General features: G+C 31.8%; 1 protein-coding gene across 5 annotated transcripts; it reads left to right on the top strand.

The window, feature by feature from the left end:
• The first annotated feature begins 830 nt into the window (after positions 1–830).
• Positions 831–25,020, top strand: LOC144834522 (uncharacterized). 5 transcript variants are annotated; one of them, XM_078689353.1, is made up of 32 exons: positions 831–1,067; positions 5,390–5,636; positions 6,993–7,057; positions 7,614–7,733; positions 8,862–8,990; positions 9,114–9,236; positions 10,160–10,288; positions 10,410–10,529; positions 10,917–11,036; positions 11,289–11,408; positions 11,795–11,911; positions 12,045–12,164; positions 12,441–12,554; positions 13,123–13,245; positions 16,658–16,780; positions 16,931–17,050; positions 17,480–17,599; positions 18,030–18,146; positions 18,502–18,627; positions 19,054–19,167; positions 19,852–19,974; positions 20,186–20,305; positions 20,709–20,822; positions 21,247–21,384; positions 21,534–21,638; positions 22,014–22,121; positions 22,789–22,905; positions 23,163–23,267; positions 23,428–23,550; positions 23,907–24,017; positions 24,301–24,423; positions 24,857–25,020. In XM_078689353.1, the coding sequence occupies exons 1-32, from the start codon at positions 848–850 to the stop codon at positions 25,018–25,020; spliced, it is 4,038 nt and encodes a 1,345-aa protein (XP_078545479.1). In that variant the 5' UTR covers positions 831–847. The 5 variants fall into 5 exon arrangements, with proteins under 5 accessions (XP_078545479.1, XP_078545481.1, XP_078545480.1 ...); XM_078689355.1 differs by lacking the exon at positions 8,862–8,990; XM_078689354.1 differs by lacking the exon at positions 12,441–12,554.
• Positions 25,021–26,295: the final 1,275 nt, after the last annotated feature.

Here is a 26,295-nt window from a genome sequence, read left to right as displayed (position 1 = left end):
AATTCGAATAATTCATCGGTTGTGATTTGTCAACTCCCTTACGTTGCGTCTACGTCTTTGCGCTGCGTCCTAATGGCAACCAAGCTTAACGTGCCAATACGATACGGGGCCGGGGCGCAAAAGTTTGATTCCTCGACGTCTCAGGCAGAAATCATGAATCATTTATATGGTCCAAATTTTATAAAAACGATGATAATGACATTAGAGAGATTTTATCAATCCTTTACAGCATGAGTAATAGTGATCTGGAGCGGGGGAGGGGTTGAGTCTCACCCAATAAGACGTTTACCAAATGCCAAATGTCCTCAAAGTAACGTAATTTACATCATAATAAACTAACATAGGCATACTAATTTGATTATTGATTAAATTTAGATGGAAAATGCTTCCGTGTTTGAATCTAAACGGAGATATGCCTATGTTCTCGAAAAAAAGTCATCTTGTTTCAAATGATCTATGTTAGTATTTTTTCCCCTTTTGGTAAACCATAACGTAGCAAAATAGTCTATTTTATATGGTTTACCAAAAGAAAAATACTAACATAAACGGAGATAGTTATATACATTACATTGAAAACATTATTTTGCTATTTACCTGCTGGGAAGGGCTAACCAAACAGGTATAATAATGTAGTTCTTATATAGTGTCACTGTTTAAATAATAGTACAATATATCCATAGGAGCGTGAGAACACAAAGACATTCAAGGTGGTATTGCTTCTTTTCTGCTGCCATTCAATGTGCTCACTGTGTCGTATCGTTTGATCGCCTATTGTCAGTATCAATATTAAATGGATTTATGTCTCGACTGGACAGTCTACGTTTGGTGTGATTAATCAACAGTCAAAATGGTTGCAAAAAGACTGTTTGATGCAACTGTAACAATGATTCTAGGGTTGGTATTAATATTTATATGTAATGTATACGGTTTTGAGGATGGAGCACCACTGTCAGCCTGTACTACTCTAATGCCTGTTCACATCGGGATAAATCCACAACCAAACAACGGTATACCATTTAGCATTATTGCACAGACATCAGTCTACAGTCCAGGAACAAATTTAGACGGTAAGTACCAAGTGACATGCAAACTAACACATCTTTGACATTAGTGTAAACATTCTTTCATAACGTTAATTTTTGTTAACGTTTATAAACTTTGCTTGATGCAATTAAGAAAGTCATCTCTTATTTTAGCATCTATGTATGATCGATTGTGTGAATAATATAGGCCTAATGTAGGTCTATTATTTTAGGACATCTTTAAAGTGTTATATACAGGATATATATATATATAATATAAATCCAAAGGCAAATTACTGAAAAAATGACAATGCTGTGGGTATCAGTGGCTGGATCTCAATGGAGATACAAAAAAAAGCGAAAAGCTAAATCAAAACGATAAAGTAAAACAGCCAGAAAAGTTAGCAGAGCTTTCGGGCAACACTAGCCCTTCATCAGTGCAAGTGAAGGAATTTGGATAAAGTCATAGCATAAGAATTATAATATATAATTTTTACTGAAAGGGTTAGAATGATATCCTCATCGTCAAATAGACCTAAAAATTACGAATAAAAGTGATAAAACATGCTTTTTATCTGACAGACAAATTACAGCTTTTACAGGTAAATATTTTTTTTTGTCAAAGTGAATAACAATTATGTTACATTAAAATGGCATATTCAGCAACATAAATTGAATAAAAAACAGTTAGTTATAAAGTATATATTATACAGACGTACGTATAAAGATAGAAATGGGCGAATTTTGCCACCATAACATATATGGTTGCCATCACTTATTACAATCATGATTTAATATGTTAATGTGCGAGATAGTAGTCCCTGAATAGAAAGCATACATTAAACTGCAGGGGTATCAACGTGTCCCTGAAATAAAATAATATTTTTGAAAACATTAATTTCAACACAGCAGTGATTCTCGTACAAGTGGTATATCATAAAGACTATAATATTGAAGCGCATTGTTGTTGGTTTGAAATTAAAAATCTATATCGATGCAAAATCCGAGTCGTGTTATAAAGTATTAGTTTTTTGATATAGAAAATATCACGTAGACTGACATATACGATTCAGATGAAACTAAACCAATAAAATGGGATTACTTTATTCAATAGAAAAGAGCTCACACGTTGATATTACATTATCAACTGTATGAAAAATAACTCGTTAATTACATGATCGTCATGAGAACGACTTCAAACTCTTATACACTATTAAACTTTATGTGAAAAAAAATTATGAAGTACCCATAATGGACATGATGATGTCATATCGCTACCATATTTGAGTATATCACTAGGCCTAACATATTTGGGCACATCACACTTCAAAACTAGTTTGATAGAGCTTTAAACATGCAAGACCCTACAAAACAACTCCTACTGGTTGGGATATCTTATGTTTCTCATAGCAATAAATCGTATACAGGTCATATATGATTAAGAATTATTTATTATAATATATTCATTAGTTCTATAAAAAGCACTACTGAATTATGATAATACGGATAAAACTGGAAAAATTAATATTATGAATGACAGAAAACGCTGATGCTATTATTATTATTATTGATCGTCATTGTGGAAACGAATATGGCGGTTTTAATTAAACAAGAGTTCTTTCATCCTCATCGTTTAAGACATTGATATTTTGTATTGAATGTGATCAGTTTAAACAGCAATTATGATAGTGGAAAAACATATACGAAACTATGACAGTCGATGTTCGTTAATCTAACGTAAATAGGCTAATAGAATTGGTATGAGACCCACATTGTCTTCTATACATTACCGAATATAATATATATGTTGTAAACTTCCATTTGGAGGTAGGTCTATCATCAATCGTATTATATACAGAAAGTAGACATATTAACGCATTGAAAAACTAGATTTAGTAAAGTGACGCCGCGAATAAATGTCGTTGTTCCCCTGTTTTCGGTCAACGCAAATAAAGCTCTCTAAAGTTTGTCTACACTATCAATTTTAACAAAAAAAAGTGTGATGTGCCCAAATATGGTAGTGATATGACATCATCATGTCCAAATATGGGCACATCACATTTTTTTGTCACATAAAGTTTGATAGTGTAGACAGAGCCTAACCCTTAATTCCAGTAGGCCAATAACTGCCTGTTCGACACACAGAAGTTTTTGAGAGCAAATAGGTTCCGCCTTTTTAGATAAGCAGTGTCTATTGTTTATGTTTTATTATAAATGATAATCTTTTAATTCAGAAAACATGTAATTATCACAGAAATACTGATTATTTGGATATTGGCCTACCAGTATTTTTCAACTGTTATTACTTCAAAACGAATGTTTTTTTACTGCACCCTCTTTTGTTCCGTAAATTTCGCAATAATGAACGTAATCGACCCTGTTAAATTTCTTCAATTTCTTCAAATCACCATTTCATTTTTTAAAATTCGATTGTTCACTTGCTGACGTCTTTACCATTAGGTCTGGGTAAACAAACAACACAACTTACACTCGATTACACGCGGCATATCCGAGTTCTGAAACCGAGAAAGCTTAAAAATGGCCATAGCAAAAAATAAATGATCTTACTATCTGTCTGGTAATCAACAACGTTAAATTAGAACTAGGCCTATGTACCGTATTTTTAAAATAGTGCCAATACATACAGATATTAAAGTTCAGCCAATTTAAGTCACCTCTAACAGATTGGATTAACTTACTATTAATGGTTTCTGTTTGATTAGTCTGTTAACATTAAGTAATATTCGTTCTTATATAGTATTAGTAAAATCTTAGCCTTAGCAAATGGTGTTTAATGAAAATAATTAATATTTATTTGAGTTCATATTATGCATAGAACGCGGTTCTCATTTATTTGTGTATGACAGACTAGGACAAACACACCGAACAATACATCAGCAACCCAGTGCAAATAATAGCCCGACAAATAAAAAAGACAAGGCGTATGCCAGCATACATTACTACAGCAGAATATGATATTTTATTTCTTGTTAGCTAAGTCAGGGAAGTGAAATTGCACTCTTCCCTGACTAAGTTAGCCAAGCCAATATTAGAAATTATAATTACGTCATTAGAATAATGTGCCTCATGCCATGCCTCATTCTGATAAAATTATAGTTACAGTAAATATAGGCCTATATATAATTACATAAACAGAAAGAAATAAATCTAATCAACTGCCTAAAGCTCTGTCTACAATATCTAACTAGTGTGATGTGCCCATATATGGTAGTGATATACCCAAATATGGTAGTGATATGTCATCATCATGTCCATATATGGGCAAGGCTTTACTTGTTTAGTAAACAGCGACGTTTCTCGACCTATCCAGGTCTTATCATCATGCCGAAACAGATTTATTCTTTTTAAACTTTATACGACCTGAATGAATGCCAATATCCATATCCGTATAAATGATTATATTATATTATCAAATATTTTTTTATAATTTCTGATTATTTATTCACTTATAACAAACATTTCATTTAGGCCCAATACTATTAACGGATTGTTTTATTACTGACATGTCCTAAAAAAGATGTACAACAACTACGGGTTTTTGGTGGCACTTTGACTACTCCTGAACCAATATGAAACATCAACAACGGTCAAAATACTTTTATTTAACTAATGATGATGATTGTAGACGATTGGAATTACATGCTATAATCAATAAGTGTTTCACTATGCTAGTATTTTCTGTTCATAAAATTAATGTTATGTGACAGGTTTGGGATAGATACGGTAGGCCTATGTACATATTGACGGAAGAGTCTGAAGGGAAATGATTTGCATTGTGTCGGCTTATCTCCAAAATAAGCACACTAATTCCACACCTTAAACTATTCATATACACCATAGTATTATAGGTCATGGTACAGTATTTTCAAAGGAAAACATAATATACTGTATAATCAAAGAAATGCAGATCACTGGCGCGGAAAGGGGTAGGGCTTGAGTTATGCATAAAATATAGAAAAACAAGTATGGTAATGGAAAAAAAAACTATACTTTGATTTTCAAAGTTTTCTTTTTATATAAGAATTATCAAGGCAGTGATATTATATATAGAGTTTGAGTTAAATTTTATGCATAACTCAAGCCCTATTTAAATTGCTTATCATTGGCAAATTAGCTGTAGAAGTAGGACAAATATGACTGTAAAGCAGGTGAAAAAATTTGTTTAAATTAATTTTAACACTCTTGCAAATGTATCATGAGTGTAAGTGACATATGAAGGACAACGATACTGAATTATTCAGACAATTAGTTAATTGTATGTGGCGAGCCAAAAACTTTAAATCAACAACTAAATGCAATTATTAATAAACGTTTTAATTTACGTAATGGCAATTTTGTTTTCACAGTGCACGTAAACGCTGTTGGAAACTCATTGTACGCAGGTATTTTGATGCAGGCTAGGTATGTCAACGGTGATTCCACATCCGTTGGTTCATGGGTTTCTTCAACATTACCAAGTAATACAAAGACAATTGAATGCCATAGTCGATCAAATTCTGCTGTCACACACTCTAATTCGATGCCTAAGCCCTCAATAACCACCTTTACATGGATCCCCCCGTCACCCGGAACCTCTGAAGATATTGAATTTGTGTAAGCATTTTTTATTATTATGCTACAGTATAATTATGAACAAAATAACAAGCAAATTAATCTCCTATTTCGTCAGTGACGAAGAAGAGACGCATTCGTTTTTAGCGGGCATATAAACATGGGCTATACCCACATGGTAGAACCATATTAGTTATGGCTCATGTACAACAAAAGTCCCTATTATGGACAAATGACAGATTTTACCAATTAGGCCTATGATTTATATTGGGTCTTATAGGACTCACGTTTACGTGTTATACCTAATATTTTAACTTCCAATATTCTTCCAATATTGTTAATGTAAAATGTTGATTGCCTATTTCTTATGGGGAGGGGGGGTCTAAGGGGATATTAAATTATATTAAAAGAATAGTTCTTTCTGTAACATGCGTGAATTATGGTGATTCATAATCATAGTATCTGGTCCTACATAACTTTCGTTTATAACAACTGGGACAATTACTAATCATGACACACAGTAAATATGTAAGGAAAATATTTGTATCAAAAGAAAACGTTGAATTGAAAATGATATATTTATTAAACTATATTTTTAAAATCGCATCTTTCACTTTAATAAATGTTATTATGAGTCAACAAGAGAATTAGGTCCATATGACTATTGTTTGGTAGATTTTATTATATAACGTAACACAAATGATTAAAAGACATGTCAAACTTCAGGTGAACAGTGATTGATAAGGTTTCTTATATATGATTACACTTGTATTGTAAGGTGTAAATCAACCAGAACAAATCATTGGATTGTCCACACGATGAATCCTATGACTCATTCACACGCGAAAAAAAACAACGTAAAGCCATTATTGAATTGAAATCCATAGGGGGAGTTTTCATATTTTTGTAAGTCAATTAAAACTAGTGTTATTACGACATCACTGTTTCCAGGCATGGAAAGAAGCTTAAAGCTTAGACGTAGACGCAACGCAGGCAAGCTTGGTCCCGTAACGCAACGTAAATGATTTGACCAATTACAAGCGATGGAATATTCGAACGATGGGTTGTTATTGGTCAAGTTGCTCACCGTTGCGCGTACGTCCTTGCGTTGCGTAATACTAATAGTTGGAACCACTTTGGTTCCCACTATGACGCATCGCAAGGACGTAAGCCGAAACACATGCGAATTGACCAATCAAAGCGATGGATTATTGTTTGCGATTGGTCGATTCGCTTACGTTCTTAAGTTGCATCCAAATAGTTTTATAGTTTTATATATTGTATGTTTTTAAGCATCAATTAAATTTCATGTTCGCCTTGTTGTGTTCGTGACAATAAAGATTTATCTTATCTTATCTTTACTAAACGACTAAAAGGGTTATTATATTGAATTCACAGGGCTACAATTGCAGTGAGTCAAGAAATTTACTATGTAAATATTAAATCATCTGTTGTTAGCAGTGGTAAGTTTTTTGTTTAAGATTTCAATTTGCCAATCAGAAATGTTAGTGCTGTGATGTTCAGGAATAGGAAAGTGGGTACAGTAACTTTACACGAATAAGAGATAACAACTTGACCATCAATTTCAGCCAATCATCCAAATTCTCTCAATATGCACTTAGGCCTATATGATGTTCGTCCCTTAACCTAAAGTCCATGCTAAAACCAAGGAATTGTTGAAAAGGGAGGGTGGTTGGCATAAGAAGTATGTTTCTACACTCTTTTCTGGTGTTCCTGACATAATGTAATGCTGTTCAGGTTCACGCGACAATTTAAAGATTTCGATCACGGTAAAAGTCGCGGAATGCTCTTTAGAGAATATGGCTGACTTTTATACGTAGGCCTACTCTTTAGATCTGTCAATTGCGTCATTTACAAAATGATTTCAACTTTCACCCACCAGACTGCGTGTTGAAAATTAAAACAAAAGTCTTGATGCAATGCAAAATTGATCTGATGAAATGTTCAAGTTTTTATTATATTATAATATCAAATCTATCATATCATATTTATTTACAGTTACGGATGTCTGCCAACCAAATCCTTGTCAGAATAGTGGATTATGTCTTCAAAGTTCGTCATCATCTGCATCATTTTTCTGTCAGTGTCCATCTGGTACATCAGGATCACTGTGTGAAGGTACAGCTTATATTTGTTTCATTTGTATAAAGCAATTTTAGTTTCAAATTTGAACCCTATTCATTATTACATATTACTAATAATAAACTAAAAATTAGTATTGCATTTTTTATATATGTTTCCGAATTTAATGACAGGGTCTTTTTACAAGGAATGACTATAGTATTTCTTTTTTCAGTGTCTATTAAATTTCCACCAACAAAGATCGCTTGTAGATCTAACAGTCCATTTTATTTATTGGCCTTTTTGTACAGTAGTATTACTTTCTTGTGTGTGAACGAAAAAAGTCTTACTTTACCGAATTGTATTTTTTGTTTCTTTAATTAAGTTTACACGGGCATTTGTATGCCTAATCCATGTTACAATCAAGGTGCCCAAATATGGTAGTGATATGCCTAAATATGGTAATGATATGACATCATTGTGTCCATATATGACATTTTTTGTCATATAAAGTTTGATAGTGTAGATAGAGCTACTGAGCATTTGAATTATTAAGGCCAATTGTATATTCTCTTTTTTATAATATTTTATTTGTACACATTTTATTGGACTCTATTGAACATTCACTATTGCAACATTTCTGCAGCGGTCACAATTTATGGACAGTTTTATCACAATGTACGCACACTTTTTGAAAATAAATTTTCGAGAAAACAAAAAATGTTTTCTCCTTTACTTATGTATTAATATAAGCTCCCTTTTTAGCGATTGAGTATTTTGTTTGCCATGTTTTGTTTACATATACACTACTATTTTCAGAATTTACACATCTTATGCATCTTATAAAAATAGAAACTTTCAACTATTTTTTTTGTTTAATGTTGTTTTACTAAAAAAAAAACTACTGTAAAAGAAAGATTTATTCGCTTGAATCAAAACATGTGGAAGATGAAAATACAAATATTAAACTATAATATTAAGCTTTTCTAGTGACAAACGGACATTATATTAAGGTGTGTAACCATGGTGGGAAGAGTTTTGCAGATTTATGAACTTTTTGCTGGAAAATATTAAGATTTCAAACCACAGCTATACCAGACTGGTTCTGACAAACATTAGAAAATCATACATTCGTAGATGTTTCAGCGCCAGTTTTTATTAATATGAATTCATAATCATATCTAGTAGTTACAGTGAGCACAGATCCCTGCCAACCAAATCTTTGTCAGAATAGTGGAGTATGCCTGCAAACCACATCATCTGCATCTTTTATCTGTCAGTGTCTATCTGGTACATCAGGATCACTGTGTGAAGGTATACTTATTTATTATTTCACACAAAATTGATAATAAAAATTGAGTTGTTTTGTTTGTTTTTACCAAAGTATAGATTAATAGAATAGGCCTACATAATAATAATTCTGATTTATTTTTTCAGTTGTTGTCCAAAATCCGTGTTCAAATAGCCCATGTGTGAATGGTGGGACCTGTTTCCAAGGTACAACATCTAATTCGTACTTTTGTCAGTGTCCATCTGCGTATTCAGGAACAAATTGTGAAGGTAATGTACAATCTGTGCACAATAGCTATAATTTAGGGTGATGAATGAAGCTTTAGCAAGCCCTAACTTGCTTGTTTCAATTTTTTTGTCTTGGTTGTTCAGATTTGTAACTGATAAATAATACATCTGTCTCTTATAATTATTGGTTGCATCATTGGTTGCATCATTTATAAATGATTTGAAACCACAGTAATACCAACCTGAAATGCATGCACATGGGCATTTGTATGCCTAATCCATGTTACAATCAAGGAGTATGTTTACAGAGCTCTACACAGCCATATACTTACATTTGCCTTTGTGCAGTTGGTTATTCAGGAACAAACTGTGATGGTAACATTTATGCATGTACAACTCATTCAATATTTAAACTGCAGCGGTCACAATTTATGGACAGTTTTATCACAATGTACGCACACTTTTTGAAAACAATTTTCGAGAAAACAAAAAATGTTTTCTCCTATACTAATGTATTAATATAAGCTCCCCTTTTAGCGATTGAGTATTTTGTTTGCCATGTTTTGTTTTACTGTTTTACATATACACTACTATTTTCAGAATTTACACATCTTATGCATCTTATAAAAATAGAAACTTTCAACTATTTTTTTTGTTTAATGTTGTTTTACCAAAAAAAAACTACTGTAAAAGAAAGATTTATTCGCTTGAATAAAAAAATGTGGAAGATAAAAATACAAATATTAAACTATAATATTAAGCTTTTCTAGTGACAAACGGACATTATATTAAGGTGTGTAACCATGGTGGGAAGAGTTTTGCAGATTTATGAACTTTTTGCTGGAAAATATTAAGATTTCAAACCACAGCTATACCAGACTGGTTCTGACAAACATTAGAAAATCATACATTCGTAGATGTTTCAGCGCCAGTTTTTATTAATATGAATTCATAATCATATCTAGTAGTTACAGTGAGCACAGATCTCTGCCAACCAAATCCTTGTCAGAATGGTGGATTGTGCCTGCAAACCACATCATCTTCATCATTTTTCTGTCAGTGTCCATCTGGTACATCAGGATCACTGTGTGAAGGTATACTTATTTATTATTTCACACAAAATTTATAATAAAAATTGAGTTGTTTTGTTTGTTTTTACCAGTATAGATTAATAGAATAGGCCTACATAAGAATAATGCTGATTTATTTTTTCAGTTGTCCAAAATCCTTGTTCAAATAACCCATGTGTGAATGGTGGGACCTGTTTCCAAGGTACAACATCTAATTCCTACTTTTGTCAGTGTCCATCTGCATATTCAGGAACAAATTGTGAAGGTAATGTACAATCTGTGCATAATACAGTAGCTATAATTTAGGGTGATGAATGAAGCTTTAGCAGGCCCTAACTTGCTTGTTTCAATTTTTTTGTCTTGGTTGTTCAGATTTGTAACTGATAAATAATACATCTGTCTCTTATAATTATTGGTTGCATCATTGGTTGCATCATTTATAAATGATTTGAAACCACAGTCATACCAGACTGAAATGCATAACGTTTGGATAAAATTCTTTGATCTGAAATAATTTGTTGAATCAGTTTGGATTATGTATATTTTACAGTGAGCACAGATTTCTGCCAACCCAATCCTTAAATTGTTTTTACAGATCCACATACTGTAGTCCTAAACATTAAAAAATAATGTTGATTTTTATTTCTTTCAGTCTCTGAAAATCCTTGTTCAAATAACCCATGTGTGAATGGTGGGACCTGTTTCCAAGGTACAACGTCTAATACCTACATTTGTCAGTGTGCATCTGGTTATTCAGGAACAAATTGTGAAGGTAATGTACAATCTGCAAGCTGGCATATTAACTATAATTTAGGTTGATGAATGAGGCTTTAGTAACTTGTTTGTTTCTTCACTTTTTGGTTTTTTTTTAAATATGTAACTGATACTGATACATCTGTCTGTCATTGGTTGCATCACTTACACATTAAACCACAGCCATACCAGACTATAATGACATAAAGTCTGGATACAATTCTTTGATGTGAAATAAGTTGTAGAATCAGTTCTTTATGTTTATTTATAGTGACCACAAATCCCTGCCAACCTAGTCCGTGTCAGAACGGTGGAATATGTCTGCAAAGCACATCTTCATCTTTTATCTGTCAGTGTCCATCTGGTACATCAGGATCACTGTGTGAATTAGGTATAGTATTTGATTTCACTGGGTATAATTATACATTGAAGTATTAATTGTTCTTACAGAATCTTAATCTTTTTGGGGGGTTTGAGATATATAATACGGTAGGCCTACTTTATGTAACTACAGTATTGTAACTCTACTACATCTTTATCTTTTTATATTATTTATTTGCATCACTTAAACATTATTTTAAACCATAGAGATCTGTAAATTCATAAAGTAGATGAAATGAACTGATCTGAAATAATCTGAAATTTTTACATTGGTTAATTGCATCATTTATTTAAAAATGATTTTAAAACTCAGAGATCTGAAGTAAGAAATAAATTGATCTGAAATAATTTGAATTACAATAATTTTTTATTAATAATAATATTGTTTATTTACAGTGATCACAGATGTCTGCCAACCCAATCCATGTCAGAATGGGGGATTATGTCTACAGAGCACATCTTCATCATTTTTATGTCAGTGTCCATCTGGTACATCAGGATCACTATGTGAAGGTATAGTTATTTAGTACACAACATTTATATTAAAGATTGAGTTGTTTTGTTCTTACAAAAGTACAGATTAACAGAATAGGCCTACATAAAAATTGTTGAAAAAAAAGTTGATTTAATTAATTTGTTGTTTCAGTTGTCCAAAATCCTTGTTCAAATAACCCATGTGTGAATGGTGGGACCTGTTTCCAAGGTACAACATCTAATTCGTACTTTTGTCAGTGTCCATCTGCGTATTCAGGAACAAATTGTGAAGGTAATGTACAATCTGTGCATAATACAGTAGCTATAATTTAGGGTGATGAATGAAGCTTTAGTAGGCCCTAACTTGCTTGTTTCAATTTTTTGTCTTGGTTGTTAAATAATACATCTGTCTCTTATAATTATTGGTTGCATCATTGGTTGCATCATTTATAAATGATTTGAAACCACAGTCATACCAGACTGAAATGCATAACGTTTGGATAAAATTCTTTGATCTGAAATAATTTGTTGAATCAGTTTTGATTATATATATTTTATTCAATTACAGTGAGCACAGATTTCTGCCAACCCAATCCTTGTCAGAATGGTGGAGTATGCCTACAAAGTTCATCATCATTTTTCTGCCAGTGTCCATCTGGTACATCAGGAACAATGTGTGAAGGTATATTGGTTGATTTGTTCAGTTTTTTTAAGATTGAATTGTTTTTACAGATCCACATACTGTAGTCCTAAACATTTTACTACAGTACTTTTAGGATGGTTCCAAATGGGTGGGTTGTAAATAATTTAGGGTAGGTAACTAATAACTTAAGTTGGGAATAAAATATTGTTTAAGTGGGTGACAAATACCTTGGGTGGTGGTGGGGTTGGGTGAAACAATCAATATAATAAAGGTAATTAAAGAGAAGAAGGAATATGATAACTGTCAAAGACCTGTCAGATGATAGATGAAGTAATACACTTCTGGGTAAAAGTTGTGCTAGTAGGGGTTGAAATAAACTTGAGAATTTTAGGATGTGTGGCAGTGGCACTAACAGCTTGTTTTCTGTTATTGACTTTATGGTATAGATTCTCTTAGAATAGATAGAGTCTCAATGAATTACATTTTGGATGCCCTATTTATACAAGATATACATTAAAAAGACTAGACTTGATATATTGTTTTTAGATTCTTTTTCAATATTAAGACATTTTGCAGTTGTACTGTAAAATTAATATTTTGTTTTCAGTGGGTGGAAGTCCATGCAATTCAAACCCATGTGGCAACAATGGAAATTGTTTAGAAAGCATGACCTCGAGCACGTTCATTTGTCAATGTTTTGATGGATTTGTAGGCACTCTATGCATAAAAGGTAAACAATTATTATGTGATACAAAAACAAGTTTAAAACTAGAATTTAATTCGTCACTTTGACGAATTATAGGTGATCATTTTTATCATTTTACTGAAATTAATTTTTTTAAACATGCACGTACGTTAACATACGATCGGAAAATGTTGATGTATGCCATCCTATTATATGCTTATAGTGCTGAGTTGTGCCTATATGCCATATACTATGTACAGTATATACTGTATATCTATATACAGTGTACAAGCATAGGTGAAATTACGGGACACACATGTTCTAATTTTTTGGCATGATGACGTTATCAAACTAAACTTTAAGATGACAATTTCGAAAGATAATTAATTGAGCAAAAAAATATAAGATTTGGAAAAAAATTTGGCACGTAGAAGCGCTGTGCGCGCTCTTTGAATTGTGTATAACTTTGACGAAAAATATGAAAAAACTACTTTTTCACTTCAACTGGCCATATGTTAACGTCACAACATCCGATAGGCTTAATTTTTATATGAATTAATATCTACATTTCATCAGCTTTCATAATAAATTATAATCATCAAAGTAACCTTCAATTCTGAAGAGCTGTAAGATATTCAAATTTACTGCGAAGGTGAAATTACACGGCCTACGTTATTCAAGTTTTTACGCGTGATGACGTCATTAAAATGAAGATAGTGTCAACTCATGATAAAGATAATTAATTAAGCAAGCACATACTGAAAGTTGTGCGAAATTCGAGCACACATAACCAAGATGCGCTCTGTTGAATGTGATAATCTACACAAAAAGATAACAAATCCTAATTTTTAAATTCAAGTGGCCATTTGATGACGTCAAAACATTTTGTACGTAAAATGTGTACATGAATTCATATCTACAACTCAATGGCTTCCAGAATAAGTTAAAAAAATCGGGGGTCATCTTGCATTCTGAAGAATTATTTTCATTTTAAAAAAGACCTATTTTTCACCATTTTCAGAACTTTTGTAAAATAAATGTGCGCATTTTGTCATTTTTAACGTGCTCGTATAGCGTTATTTTAAGTCGGAACTGACTCAAATTTGGTGAATGTGCTAAGGATGGTGAGTAGAATGAGATTTGTAAAAAAAATTCATATTTTTTACGCTTTTTAAGTATCGCGCGCGCAAAAACGCATTTTTGCGCAGTAATTTTTTGAAACACGCAAATGGCCTAATTCATGCTCTAAATTGATCAAAACTTAATTTTGAGCGTTTTAAATTTTTAACGCGCGATATCACGCGCATGAACCTACGTGCGCGTGCGTTTTTATTTGCTAATATTTTTACCCTTGATCTGAAGTTTACGTGTAGTGAATTTCATTAATATGTGATAATGAATTATGGAGATATGATTGATAATGTGATTTCGCAAAATGGCGTATAAATGTCGTCACGGATGAGTGATCACGCTGGAAAGCTTATTAGGATTAAGTTGTATTATTTGAAAGATATTCTGAAATTTTTTTAATCATTGACATTAAACTTTTTGAGATAATTGTTACACAAAATAGTGTACAGAAACAATAAAAAGAAAAAAAATAATAAAAAAAAAAATAATAACTAGAATTTAATTCGTCACTTTGACGAATTATAGGTGATCATTTTTATCATTTTACTGAAATTAATTTTTTTAAACATGCACGTACGTTAACATACGATCGGAAAATGTTGATGTATGCCATCCTATTATATGCTTATAGTGCTGAGTTGTGCCTATATGCCATATACAATATGTACACTATATACAGTGTAGCATAGGTGAAATTACGGGACACACATGTTCTAATTTTTTGGCATGATGACGTTATCAAACTAAACTTTAAGATGACAATTTCGAAAGATAATTAATTGAGCAAAAAAATATAAGATTTTGAAAAAAATTTGGCACGTAGAAGCGCTGTGCGCGCTCTTTGAATTGTGTATAACTTTGACGAAAAATTTGAAAAAACTACTTTTTCAATTCAACTGGCCATATGTTAACGTCACAACATCCGATAGGCTTAATTTTTATATGAATTAATATCTACATTTCATCAGCTTTCATAATAAATTATAATCATCAAGGTAACCTTCAATTCTGAAGAGCTGTAAGATATTCAAATTTACTGCGAAGGTGAAATTACACGGCCTACGTTATTCAAGTTTTTACGCGTGATGACGTCATTAAAATGAAGATAGTGTCAACTAATGATAAAGATAATTAATTAAGCAAGCACATACTGAAAGTTGTGCGAAATTCGAGCACACATAACCAAGATGCGCTCTGTTGAATGTGATAATCTACACAAAAAGATAACAAATCCTAATTTTTAAATTCAAGTGGCCATTTGATGACGTCAAAACATTTTGTACGTAAAGTGTGTACATGAATTCATATCTACAACTCAATGGCTTCCAGAATAAGTTAAAAAAATCGGGGGTCATCTTGCATTCTGAAGAATTATTTTCATTTTAAAAAAGACCTATTTTTCACCATTTTCAGAACTTTTGTAAAATTAATATGCGCATTTTGTCATTTTTAACGTGCTCGTATAGCGTTATTTTAAGTCGGAACTGACTAAAATTTGGTGAATGTACTAAGGATGGTGAGTAGAATGAGATTTGTAAAAAAAATTCATATTTTTTACGCTTTTTAAGTATCGCGCGCGCAAAAACGCATTTTTGCGCAGTAATTTTTTGAAACACGCAAATGGCCTGATTCATGCTCTAAATTGATCAAAACTTAATTTTGAGCGTTTTAAATTTTTAACGCGCGATATCACGCGCATGAACCTACGTGCGCGTGCGTTTTTATTTGCTAATATTTTTACCCTTGACCTGAAGTTTACGTGTAGTGAATTTCATTAATATGTGATAATGAATTATGGAGATATGATTGATAATGTGATTTCGCAAAATGGCGTATAAATGTCGTCACGGATGAGTGATCATGCTGAAAAGCTTATTAGGATTAAGTTATATTATTTGAAAGATATTCTGAAATTTTGGTAATCATTGACATTAAACTTTTTGAGATAATTGTTACACAAAATAGTGTACAGAAACAATAAAAAGAAAAAAAATAAAGATTTCATACAATAACAATAGGTGATCATTTAGCATTCTAAATGATCACCTAATAAAGATTTTATACAATAACAATAGGTGATCATTTTATTCTAAATGATCACCTAATAAGGCCCATTTTTCTAGTTCTAAATATTCATTCTATTCAAAATGTTAAAGTTTAGATATTCATTGAATTTGTGAGATGAAATCAAGAGATATAAAAATTGTTTTATTTAATATTGTATTATGTAATTGTCGATGCAGATGATGACATGACAATGACATGATTTTTAAAATATCCCATAATAAATAAATAAATACCATCTTTTTCTAAATTCTCTTTGCAGATTACTGTTCTCCAAATCCATGTGAAAATGGTGGGACATGTGAAAATGATGGCTTTTCTCTTGATTACAACTGTATTTGCCCTTTAACACACATTGGACGTAACTGTACAACAGAAACTGTGGGTATGTATTAATTTGAGTCAACATAAAAAAAGAAATATATGTTCAGAAACCAGAATAATATACTCTCACATGTATTGCACAGCCAACATATTTTGGCGAGTAAATTCAATTAAGTTAATCTCAAATTATCAATGTTTTTCTTAATTTCAGTTCAACCATGCTTATCAAATCCATGTTACAATGGAGGAACATGTACTGAATCAACAAATCCACCTGCATACACGTGTGCTTGCCCAGAGAGTTACTTAGGGGACCGATGTGAGGATTTAGGTAAGTGAGGAAGTTTTCAAAATCATGGCGTTTAATGTGATATTATATAGTCACCTTATCCAAAATATGCTGACAACATCAAGTTCGTTGGGATTCTTATGTTGTAAATGGGGCTCGTAGCTTAGATGAGCCTTCAGAAACAAGAAATTCCATCATCAATTTATTATCATACATTATTATGAAGGTGAATGAAGTAAGGAGTATAGGGTTGGTGCTGAATTGTTAGTTGCTTTCAGGGCATTTTCCTAAAGCCTTAATAAATGAAGATTCTCTGACCAAACAATAGGCATTGTAACATTTTTCAAGGAGATAAATGTGACAGAGCCGGGATTTGAACCAATGATTAGTAAGCAAGGATGTTAACCATCAAACTAAAGTGCCACTAAATATAGTTATATTAATATATTATATAAATATGATTTGTTTTAGATGATCCATGCAGTTCATCGCCATGTCAAAATGGGGGAACATGTGCATACATAGGAAATCAAGATTATAGTTGTACATGCACAGATAACTATGAAGGCAATAACTGTGAACAAGCCATAGGTAAGTGAGAGAGAGAGATTCAATCAGTGGAGGAGTAAATGGTATGTTTATCCAACATTTCCTAACTTTAAATAAAGTTAGTCAAAAGATTATAATCTCTCACTGTGATTGGGATACTGAATATTAGTGGGTCTGTCTTATAATTTACAAGCAAAGATACTGTACCCACCCAGAATCAGTTAGTATACATGCGCACACAGAAAGCAAATTTATTTTATAATTGTAACAAATGTACAATTGGTCTCTCTTACAATAATTAGTGAAAAAAGGCTTGGAAAATATTTAAATTTATATTTTTTTTTTGTTTACTTGTATCCCAGGAAAGCATCTAAATTCAGTTCTTCTGGGTATAGAGGCCAAGCATACTGCTTTATAGGCACCTCGTGCAAAAACAACTTTATTATTAAACGTACTGTATTTATTTCAATAGATCCTTGTTCATCTAACCCCTGTCAAAATGGAGCATGTACACAGTCTGATATGGATCAATTTACTTATTTGTGTGAATGCAATGAAGGATTTGAGGGGGAAAATTGCCAGACCCAAAGTAAGTTTTTATTCAAGTACAATTATATCTGAATAGTAAAATGATATTAGATGTAAACACCTACAGTAGAATGTTACATTTAATAAAGACCCTTTCTGTCATCCAATTCAACCGTCCTTACAGTATGGTGAAAATGTAAGCAAAGAATTGTTGTAAAGTATCCTAGATTGCTATATTTTTAGATGATAAAAAGCTTAAAATCAATGAATATATGTTTTCCAAAAACATCAATTGCTAATTCTAGATATAGGAAAATCAAAATTGTTGTTACAGTACAATATAAAGATTATGGACAACTGGCAATATTTGAAATTACTGTATATGTTGTTTAATAATGTTTTAATTGTCTTTGCAGATGAATGCTTTAACAATGCCTGTAAAAACAATGCAACATGTCAAGTACATACTGACCCAGGTCTTAATGGTTATAGCTGTATATGCAAATCAGGCTATTCGGGAACATATTGTGAATCTGCAATAGGTAAGTCCTTATTAAAATAAAGGTTCGACACTATCTATATTTTAAGTTTAGATTACAGTGATCAACTCCCAGGCACCTTGTTCTTTTTTTCGGGCCACAAAAGAGGCAAAAATTATCTACAAGGCTAGTTAAGGTCTATTTACTATCACTTCTGCTGCTGGTCTGTTTGCTTTGATAAAGCGTAATACTGTATTGATGAACAATCAATTCATGTATGCAAATGCCACTAATGAAAACAGAACATTGCTTATGAGATATAGTGTAATGAAAACATTTCATTTTTGATTGTAGGGTGCATTACTTCCCTCTCTAGCTTTGATGAAGTGCAATGTTGTTAGACAAAAATACATACAAGTACCACTAATCACAAAAAAGCCAAATTGCTTATAAATATAATGACAAACAAATTTCTGTTACTTTTTGCAGGAGCATGTGCTAACAATCCATGTGAGAATGGTGGATTTTGCACATTGATTAATAACGCACACAACTGCGACTGTAAACCAGAGTACGCTGGTGTCAATTGTCAGTATTTTGCTGGTAAGTATCGATCATTTGTAAACACTCAATGAAATAATATGCAGAATTTTGTTCACATCTTTTCAGTTTAGGTGCTGATTATGTTTTAAATATCTATTTTTAATAACTATAAATTATATTTGCTATTTATATAAACAAAGCAGAAAAAAATAAAACCATGCATACATCAATAAATTAGGAGAATAAGAAAAGTTACAAATGGGATAGTAGAAGATGGCCCATGAAAGCTTGTTGTTTAAATAGGTTAGAACCCCTACTTTGGGACACCTTTATTCAGAGGACACCCCTATTAAGGAATACTTATCATCCAGTACAACAGGAAGTCAAGAAGATTATAACTTAACTTATTTTGTATTTTTTAGATTTTTTTATATGAATGGTTGTTCTATCCTATATTTGTATTTATTTACAACCTTTTTGTTTGACGAGCAATGCATTTCCTTTTTGAGGATCAATAAAAGTTATCTTATATTATCTTACTTTCCTATGCAAAGAACTGTTTTAACATATGGCCAACCCCTATTCATGGTACACCTCTATTACATTTGTAAGGTCCCGAATGTGTCCCTTGAATAGAAGTTCTACTGTATTTATTATGCAGTTAATGAAGCAACAGAGCAACATGAGTGTTTTATTCTTTCATAGTTTTTTACCTTAATTACGTTGTATCTTTCAAATATTTAGATCCATGTGCAAGCTTAATGCCTTGTTTTAATGGTGGAACTTGCTTTAACAGTCACAGTAATCCTGGGACATATGCATGTGCTTGTGCAACAGGGTTTAGCGGTACATTATGTGAAGATAGTGGTAAGTTTTTTTACTTAACTTCAAGTTCAGTTTCTTAACAAATTGAAACTGCTATTAGACCTATTTTAGTTTAAAATCAACTAAAAATGTCCTACAAAGAAGAGATGTATCCTGCCTTGTGCCAAACCATCCAATGATCTGATTGGTCAAAAGTTTTTACATGGGTTTTAGTTACCGTTTTAAGTTGGTTTCCGTATTTTTCTATCAACAGATGGTGTAGAACCATGTCCTGATGATTATTGCTCAAATGGTGGTATTTGTTCAACTAATAGTGAAGGCGTATACACATGTGCATGTCTTACCAACTTTTTTGGGGATAGATGTGATGAAGGTAAGTTAAAATAAGGAGAAGTGTACTTGACTGTAAGACTTAAGGGGATTGAAAGATCACACCCATGTTTTTTCTTTGTCTATAAAATTAAAATAACTATACAGTGAAAAATATTAAAGCATTTTTTTTATTAAAATTAAATAACTAACATTTTAACAATACATAGTAAAGTAAATTTAACATTATTAAGCATAAAGCTATCTAAAAAATAACATTAATAATAATAGTATGTTGAAAATAAAATTTAGTTCATGCTACTGTGTTTACTATGAAGAGATGTTTTATTCATGAACCTTTTTACTTGTTTTATGTGATTTTGATCAAATAAATAAATGAATGAATGAATGTTTTATTATGCTTGACACTAGATCATATTATTATATTGAATATCATTTTTACCTAGAACTGAGATGCCCTGAATCGTATTGTTTAAACAGTGGTACATGCAGTGTGGATGATAATGCCCAATACGTTTGCAACTGCATGAGTTCTTATGTTGGAGATAGATGTGAAACTGGTAATTACTGTGTTTATATAAATATATTATTGATGTTATTACATTCTAATAAATTAAATGTTTTTGCATAGGAGTGTGATTATACATGTTTTTATACTTTTATACTTATTTTTTTTTTTTTTTTTTTTTAAATAGTTACGTCGGTTTTTTTTTATGGTTGTTTATTCCATTGTGTAATTTTTGTGTCATTCTTATTTCTTTGATTTGAATTATTATTATTATTGCTGTGAAACATCAAACGCGACCCCAAACACAAATCATGGACATTTTCGCTGCTCTGAAACTGAATCTCACAGGAGGAATTTAGAGAATATGGACATAGGCCTATATTTCTTCGGGAATACAATATTAGTTACATTTAAATTTAGAATGTTCATAAAATGTTTTGAAGATGAATAATAAATATATTATTTTGTTTTTTTAGTTAGTACCACTGGAACAGAAGCCCCAGGTTTACAGTGTCCAGATAATTACTGCGAGAATGGAGGAACATGTTCAATTGTAGCTAATACATATGAATGCTCATGTACCAGTGGATTTGAGGGCAACCTCTGTCAGACAGGTTTGTTAAAGTTGATTCTAGTATATGTGATGGCTATTCTGTTAAAGCCCTTACAGTAGTTCTGGATTCTAGATTCACCAATCACACTTTGCCTCTTTCAATTTTAGTAGAAAAGTATTTTAATACTTAGTATTATTATTGTTTTATAGAAATATGTAATAGAGAATGTCAGAATGGCGGGATATGTTCAGTTGAATCTGGAGAGTCTGAATGCTATTGCCCTGAAGGCTACACAGGACAATTTTGTGAAAATGGCAAGTGTTTATTTCATTTTACAATTTTACTTCTTTTCTTTCTCTTTTCCCTTCCTTTCAACAATTCCTCCTCTTTATCTAAAATGTGTACAGTATTTTAAGAGGTTTTTGGAGTTCTTATAGAGAGTACAATGATTTAGGAAGAGTTTATACTGAAAAAGTAGATTATTGTCTTATTGAGCAGACAAGAGTGTCCACTGAAAAGGAGTTGGCCTTAAATTGTTAAAACATGACCTCACTCATTTCACAGGAGAGAGGTGTCCCCTGAATAAGGATGTCAGTTCTAGTACAGAATAACAAAAAAGACAGATGAATACTATTTATTATTATAGGTAAAAACAAAGATGGCTAACACAGAATTTGAACATTTTTTAGATTTGTGTCCAATGGATTACTGTCAAAATGGAGGTACCTGTTTTACATCTGGAACTGAATATAGATGTACATGTACTGCTGGATATGAAGGGGATACATGTGAAATGGGTATGTAATCATTTTAGATGTCTCATATCATAATTGCCAACATCATCCTAACTGCCATCAACCTCACTATATCATAATTGGCAACATCATCCTAACTGCCATCAACCTCACCATATCATAATTGCCAATATCAATCTAACTGCCATCAACCTCACCATATCATAATTGCCAACATCATCCTAACTGCCCTCAACCTCACCATCATAATGACTAACATCATCTTAACTGCCATCAACCTCACCATATCATAATTGCCAACATCAACCTAACTGCCATCAACCTCACCATATCATAATTGCCAACATCATCCTAACTGCCATCAACCTCACCATATCATAATTGCCAACAACATCCTAACTGCCATCAACCTCACCATATCATAATTGCCAACATCAACCTAACTGCCATCAACCTCACCATATCATAATTGCCAACATCATCCTAACTGCCATCAACCTCACCATATCATAATTGCCAACATCATCTTAACTTCCATCAACCTCACCATCATAATTGCCAATATCATCCTAACTGCCATCAACTTCTCCATCATAATTGCTAACATCATCCTTATGATCAGGATAGTAATATTGTCAACACCATCCTTCTCACTATAATCCAAAGTTAAAATTTGTCAATTACATTTTATTTATGTTTAAATACACAGAAATTGATAAATGTGATTCTGAACCATGTCGAAATAGTGGGATATGCATGACCAATGCTGATGGCAGTATTGCTTGTACATGTGCAGCTGGTTTTTCTGGAACATTCTGTGAGAAGGGTAAGTTACAAATTATGAGCAATAAATGCTGTAACATGCAGTAAAAGAAAAGCAAAATAAGGCCTCATGTCTTCTTCCTACTCAATCAATAAATTTTAGTTAAATAAATAGGTGTATATAAAGATTTCTATCATCAATTTACGACTGAAACCTGATATGTGGAATAATTGCAAGGTCCAAAATAACTAAATCTTATGCATACACATACAAAAAAGGCATTATTAAAAACTGTATTAAATGTTTAATATTGACATTAGGTACTTGTCAGGATAATACATGTAAAAATGGAGGAACTTGTTCAGACACTGATGAAATTTCTTGTGCCTGCCCAACTGGCTTTGCTGGTTTTGATTGCTCTGAAGGTGAGTTTATACCATACAATACTTAATATTACAATAAACCATAGGCACAGTAATCCAACAAAACTTTTAAACTGAACTTTTATAAGAGAATAATAAATGCTATTTCTGTGAATAGTATTATCACTGAATTCATGATTAATTTAATTTCTTGATTATTCAGAAATTGATCACTGTTCAACCAATCCCTGTAAGAATGGTGGTACTTGTGTCACCAATCTAGGTGTTTTTTCATGTCTGTGCGGTGATGATTGGGCAGGTTCAACATGTACAGAACCAATTACTGGTAAGCTCTGTTCAATTACTTGAAACCTTCTACTGATTTTTCTTAGATCACTCAAATGTTGAGCACTACTACTGGTAGTAAATGTCATTTTCCTCACCATGTATATCAGACAAATTTTGTTGCCTTCCCAGTGAGCAGAAGAGGTGATACTGTACGATCTTTTCATTATTACACTCTCTGTTTGCTACAGTATATAATGGACCCACTACCAACAGCTCAATGTCCCATTTGAAGGACGAAGGAATGAAAGTAACATAAAGCTTCTTTCTAGAACTAGTGTATTATCCAATGTCTTTCCTTTTGCATGTATGAGAATGGTGTACTGTAAAGTAACTATTGTTCTTGTTTATTTTCAGTTCATTGTAATTCTAACCCTTGTCAAAATGATGGTTTCTGTACGTCAGAAATCAATAGATATTATTGCTCATGCCAATTCCCATGGTTTGGAGACAATTGCCAAATAAGAGGTTAGAAAACATTTGATAATTTTTTTCAATGTGTTTTTAAAAAAATCACTATGTACATATGTCACCAGGATAATCAACGATAGCAATCAACATTTCCAAAAATTATTTACAGGCTGCCAACCATCACTATTAAATCATAAATAAAATTTTAATTGTTTAAAAACAATATATGTTACTGAACACATTGTAAATAATAGTCAATATAGTCTCATATAGTAGGTTAAAATAAGAATGCATCAAACCAATTATATTAAGTGAATTTATTTAATTTCCATTTTTCTAGGAACATTGCCATGTGAAAGCGATCCTTGTCAAAATGGAGGAACTTGTATTGAAAGTGAAGATATGTCATCATACTCATGCTCATGTAAAGACGGATACATTGATAAAAATTGTGAAAATGATGGTAGGTATTCCAATATACCGTACTGATTTTATGAGATGAGATTCCCTTTATTTAATAATACACTATTCAGAGTGTACAGTACTCTACAGTAGCTAAAGCCTTGTCTACACTATCAAATATCAAACTTTATTTGACAAACAAAATGTTGTGTGTCCATATATGGACATGATGATGTCATATCACTACCATATTTTGAAATATCACTACCAAATTTGGGCACAGCCATATTTGGGCACATCACACTTTTTTTGTGAAACTAGTTTGATAGTGTAGACAGAGCTTTAAACGTGTAGGGTACTGTTTAGGTGGCAAGATATGTATACATTACAACTTAGGTGGTAAACAATTATCATTTAGATTGTCTGATTTCTACAACATATCAGCATTATTTACAACTGGTAAAGATAACAAAAACATTTTTCTTTTTTTCTAGTTAATCCGAATTCTCAGCAATCTAGTACTCTGGATGACCTTCCTATTGACATCTGGTGGTTGGTTCTAATCGGTTTGATAGTCATTCTAATTATTCTCTTTATTGTGGTAGCATTATGTGTATGTGGCAATGATCATGAGGATGTGTATAAAAAATCTCCATAGGAGAAAGAGACCACCATTTAATATTAAGGCAAATTGACTCCCTCTTAAACAATGTCTCCATTTCAGAACAACAATCTCAAGCTCTGGCTGGCGATTTACAAAATTTTATATCAAAATAAATAACTAAAAATCATCATCTAATCTATTTACATTAGATATTCAAGCAGTTACTTATAACTAAATACAATACAGTGGGGCTCATATGGAAACCCCTCTACTGTACCTGAATTTCTCTACCTTTTTTAGATACCCACCTTTTTAGAGACATGATAAATGAAAACATACTATATTACGGAAACATCTTTTTACTCTATTATATTTCTAACAATACAGTACTTTCTATATATATATATAAGCTTTCTTATGATTACGGTATTCATTTTAACACAATTAATACCAATATATTAGTGCCATTTACTGAACAAAGAACTGTTGATTTTGGATAAACTCGTAATTATTGTAAATATTAAAAATGTGATTTCTTTACAACTGTAAAAGATTTTATACTCATTCTGGGGTACAATCATAGTGAAGTCAATTGGTGAGCAATGTGAAAATCAAATATTTTAACTGTAAATACATGTTTTGAAAATATGATTTTTTTTTCTATAAAAGTAGAAATTAGAATAATCATATTTGTTAAGTTTATTATAACCAAACAGGGCAGGTACCAATTTTTATTTGTATTAGCAAAACTAAATTTAGCCTTTAATCTTTGTCCAAAACAAATGCAAATATATGGTTCTTAATATGGTATCAAGGGGTTAGTTCACTGCAGATTAGGACTACAGTAAGTCTAGAAATTATCTCAAGCTTCTAGATATGGCATGGTCATGAAAAACTATTTTGAACTGAAGGTTAACATGTTTTAAACTTGAGAACACTTTCAACTCAACTCTCCATAAGAAAAAAACATTAAAAACAAAATTTTAGTTTACAATTTTTTGACAAACTAAGAAATGAATCAGGGTCACATACAGATTTTCTTTTTTTTATGTAGCGTAATACCCACAATAAGCTTAAATTAAATACTTACTGTTCACTAATTTATCTTTATGCTTTTATCTATAGGTTTTTTTTCGCTATGAGTTAAAAATTGTTTGATACAATTAATAAAAATTAAATAATAATTTATAATTTGCAACTTTATCTAGAATTTTATAAAAGAGTTAAAAACATATTTTATGGGAAAATAACTCAAAATGTTATTGTGTTTATATTATTACTGAAGGTTTTTAGAATAAAGAATATGGAAAACTTTACTTGTTGTTTACT

Source organism: Antedon bifida, chromosome 2 (genome assembly GCF_963402885.1).
Source record: "Antedon bifida chromosome 2, ecAntBifi1.1, whole genome shotgun sequence".
Taxonomy (NCBI): Eukaryota; Metazoa; Echinodermata; class Crinoidea; order Comatulida; family Antedonidae; genus Antedon; species Antedon bifida.
Note: the sequence above shows the minus strand (reverse complement) of the source record. Positions and strands in the feature narration are given on the sequence as shown.

Excerpts from the sequence above, each read along its gene's own strand:
- LOC144834522 (XM_078689353.1), top strand. The coding sequence starts at position 848 with ATGGTTGCAAAAAGACTGTTTGATGCAACTGTAACAATGATTCTAGGG. Across the intron at positions 9,237-10,159 it reads TTCAGGAACAAATTGTGAAG|TAGTTACAGTGAGCACAGAT; the intron begins GTAATGTACAAT and ends AATCATATCTAG. Across the intron at positions 16,781-16,930 it reads CTGTACAACAGAAACTGTGG|TTCAACCATGCTTATCAAAT; the intron begins GTATGTATTAAT and ends TCTTAATTTCAG.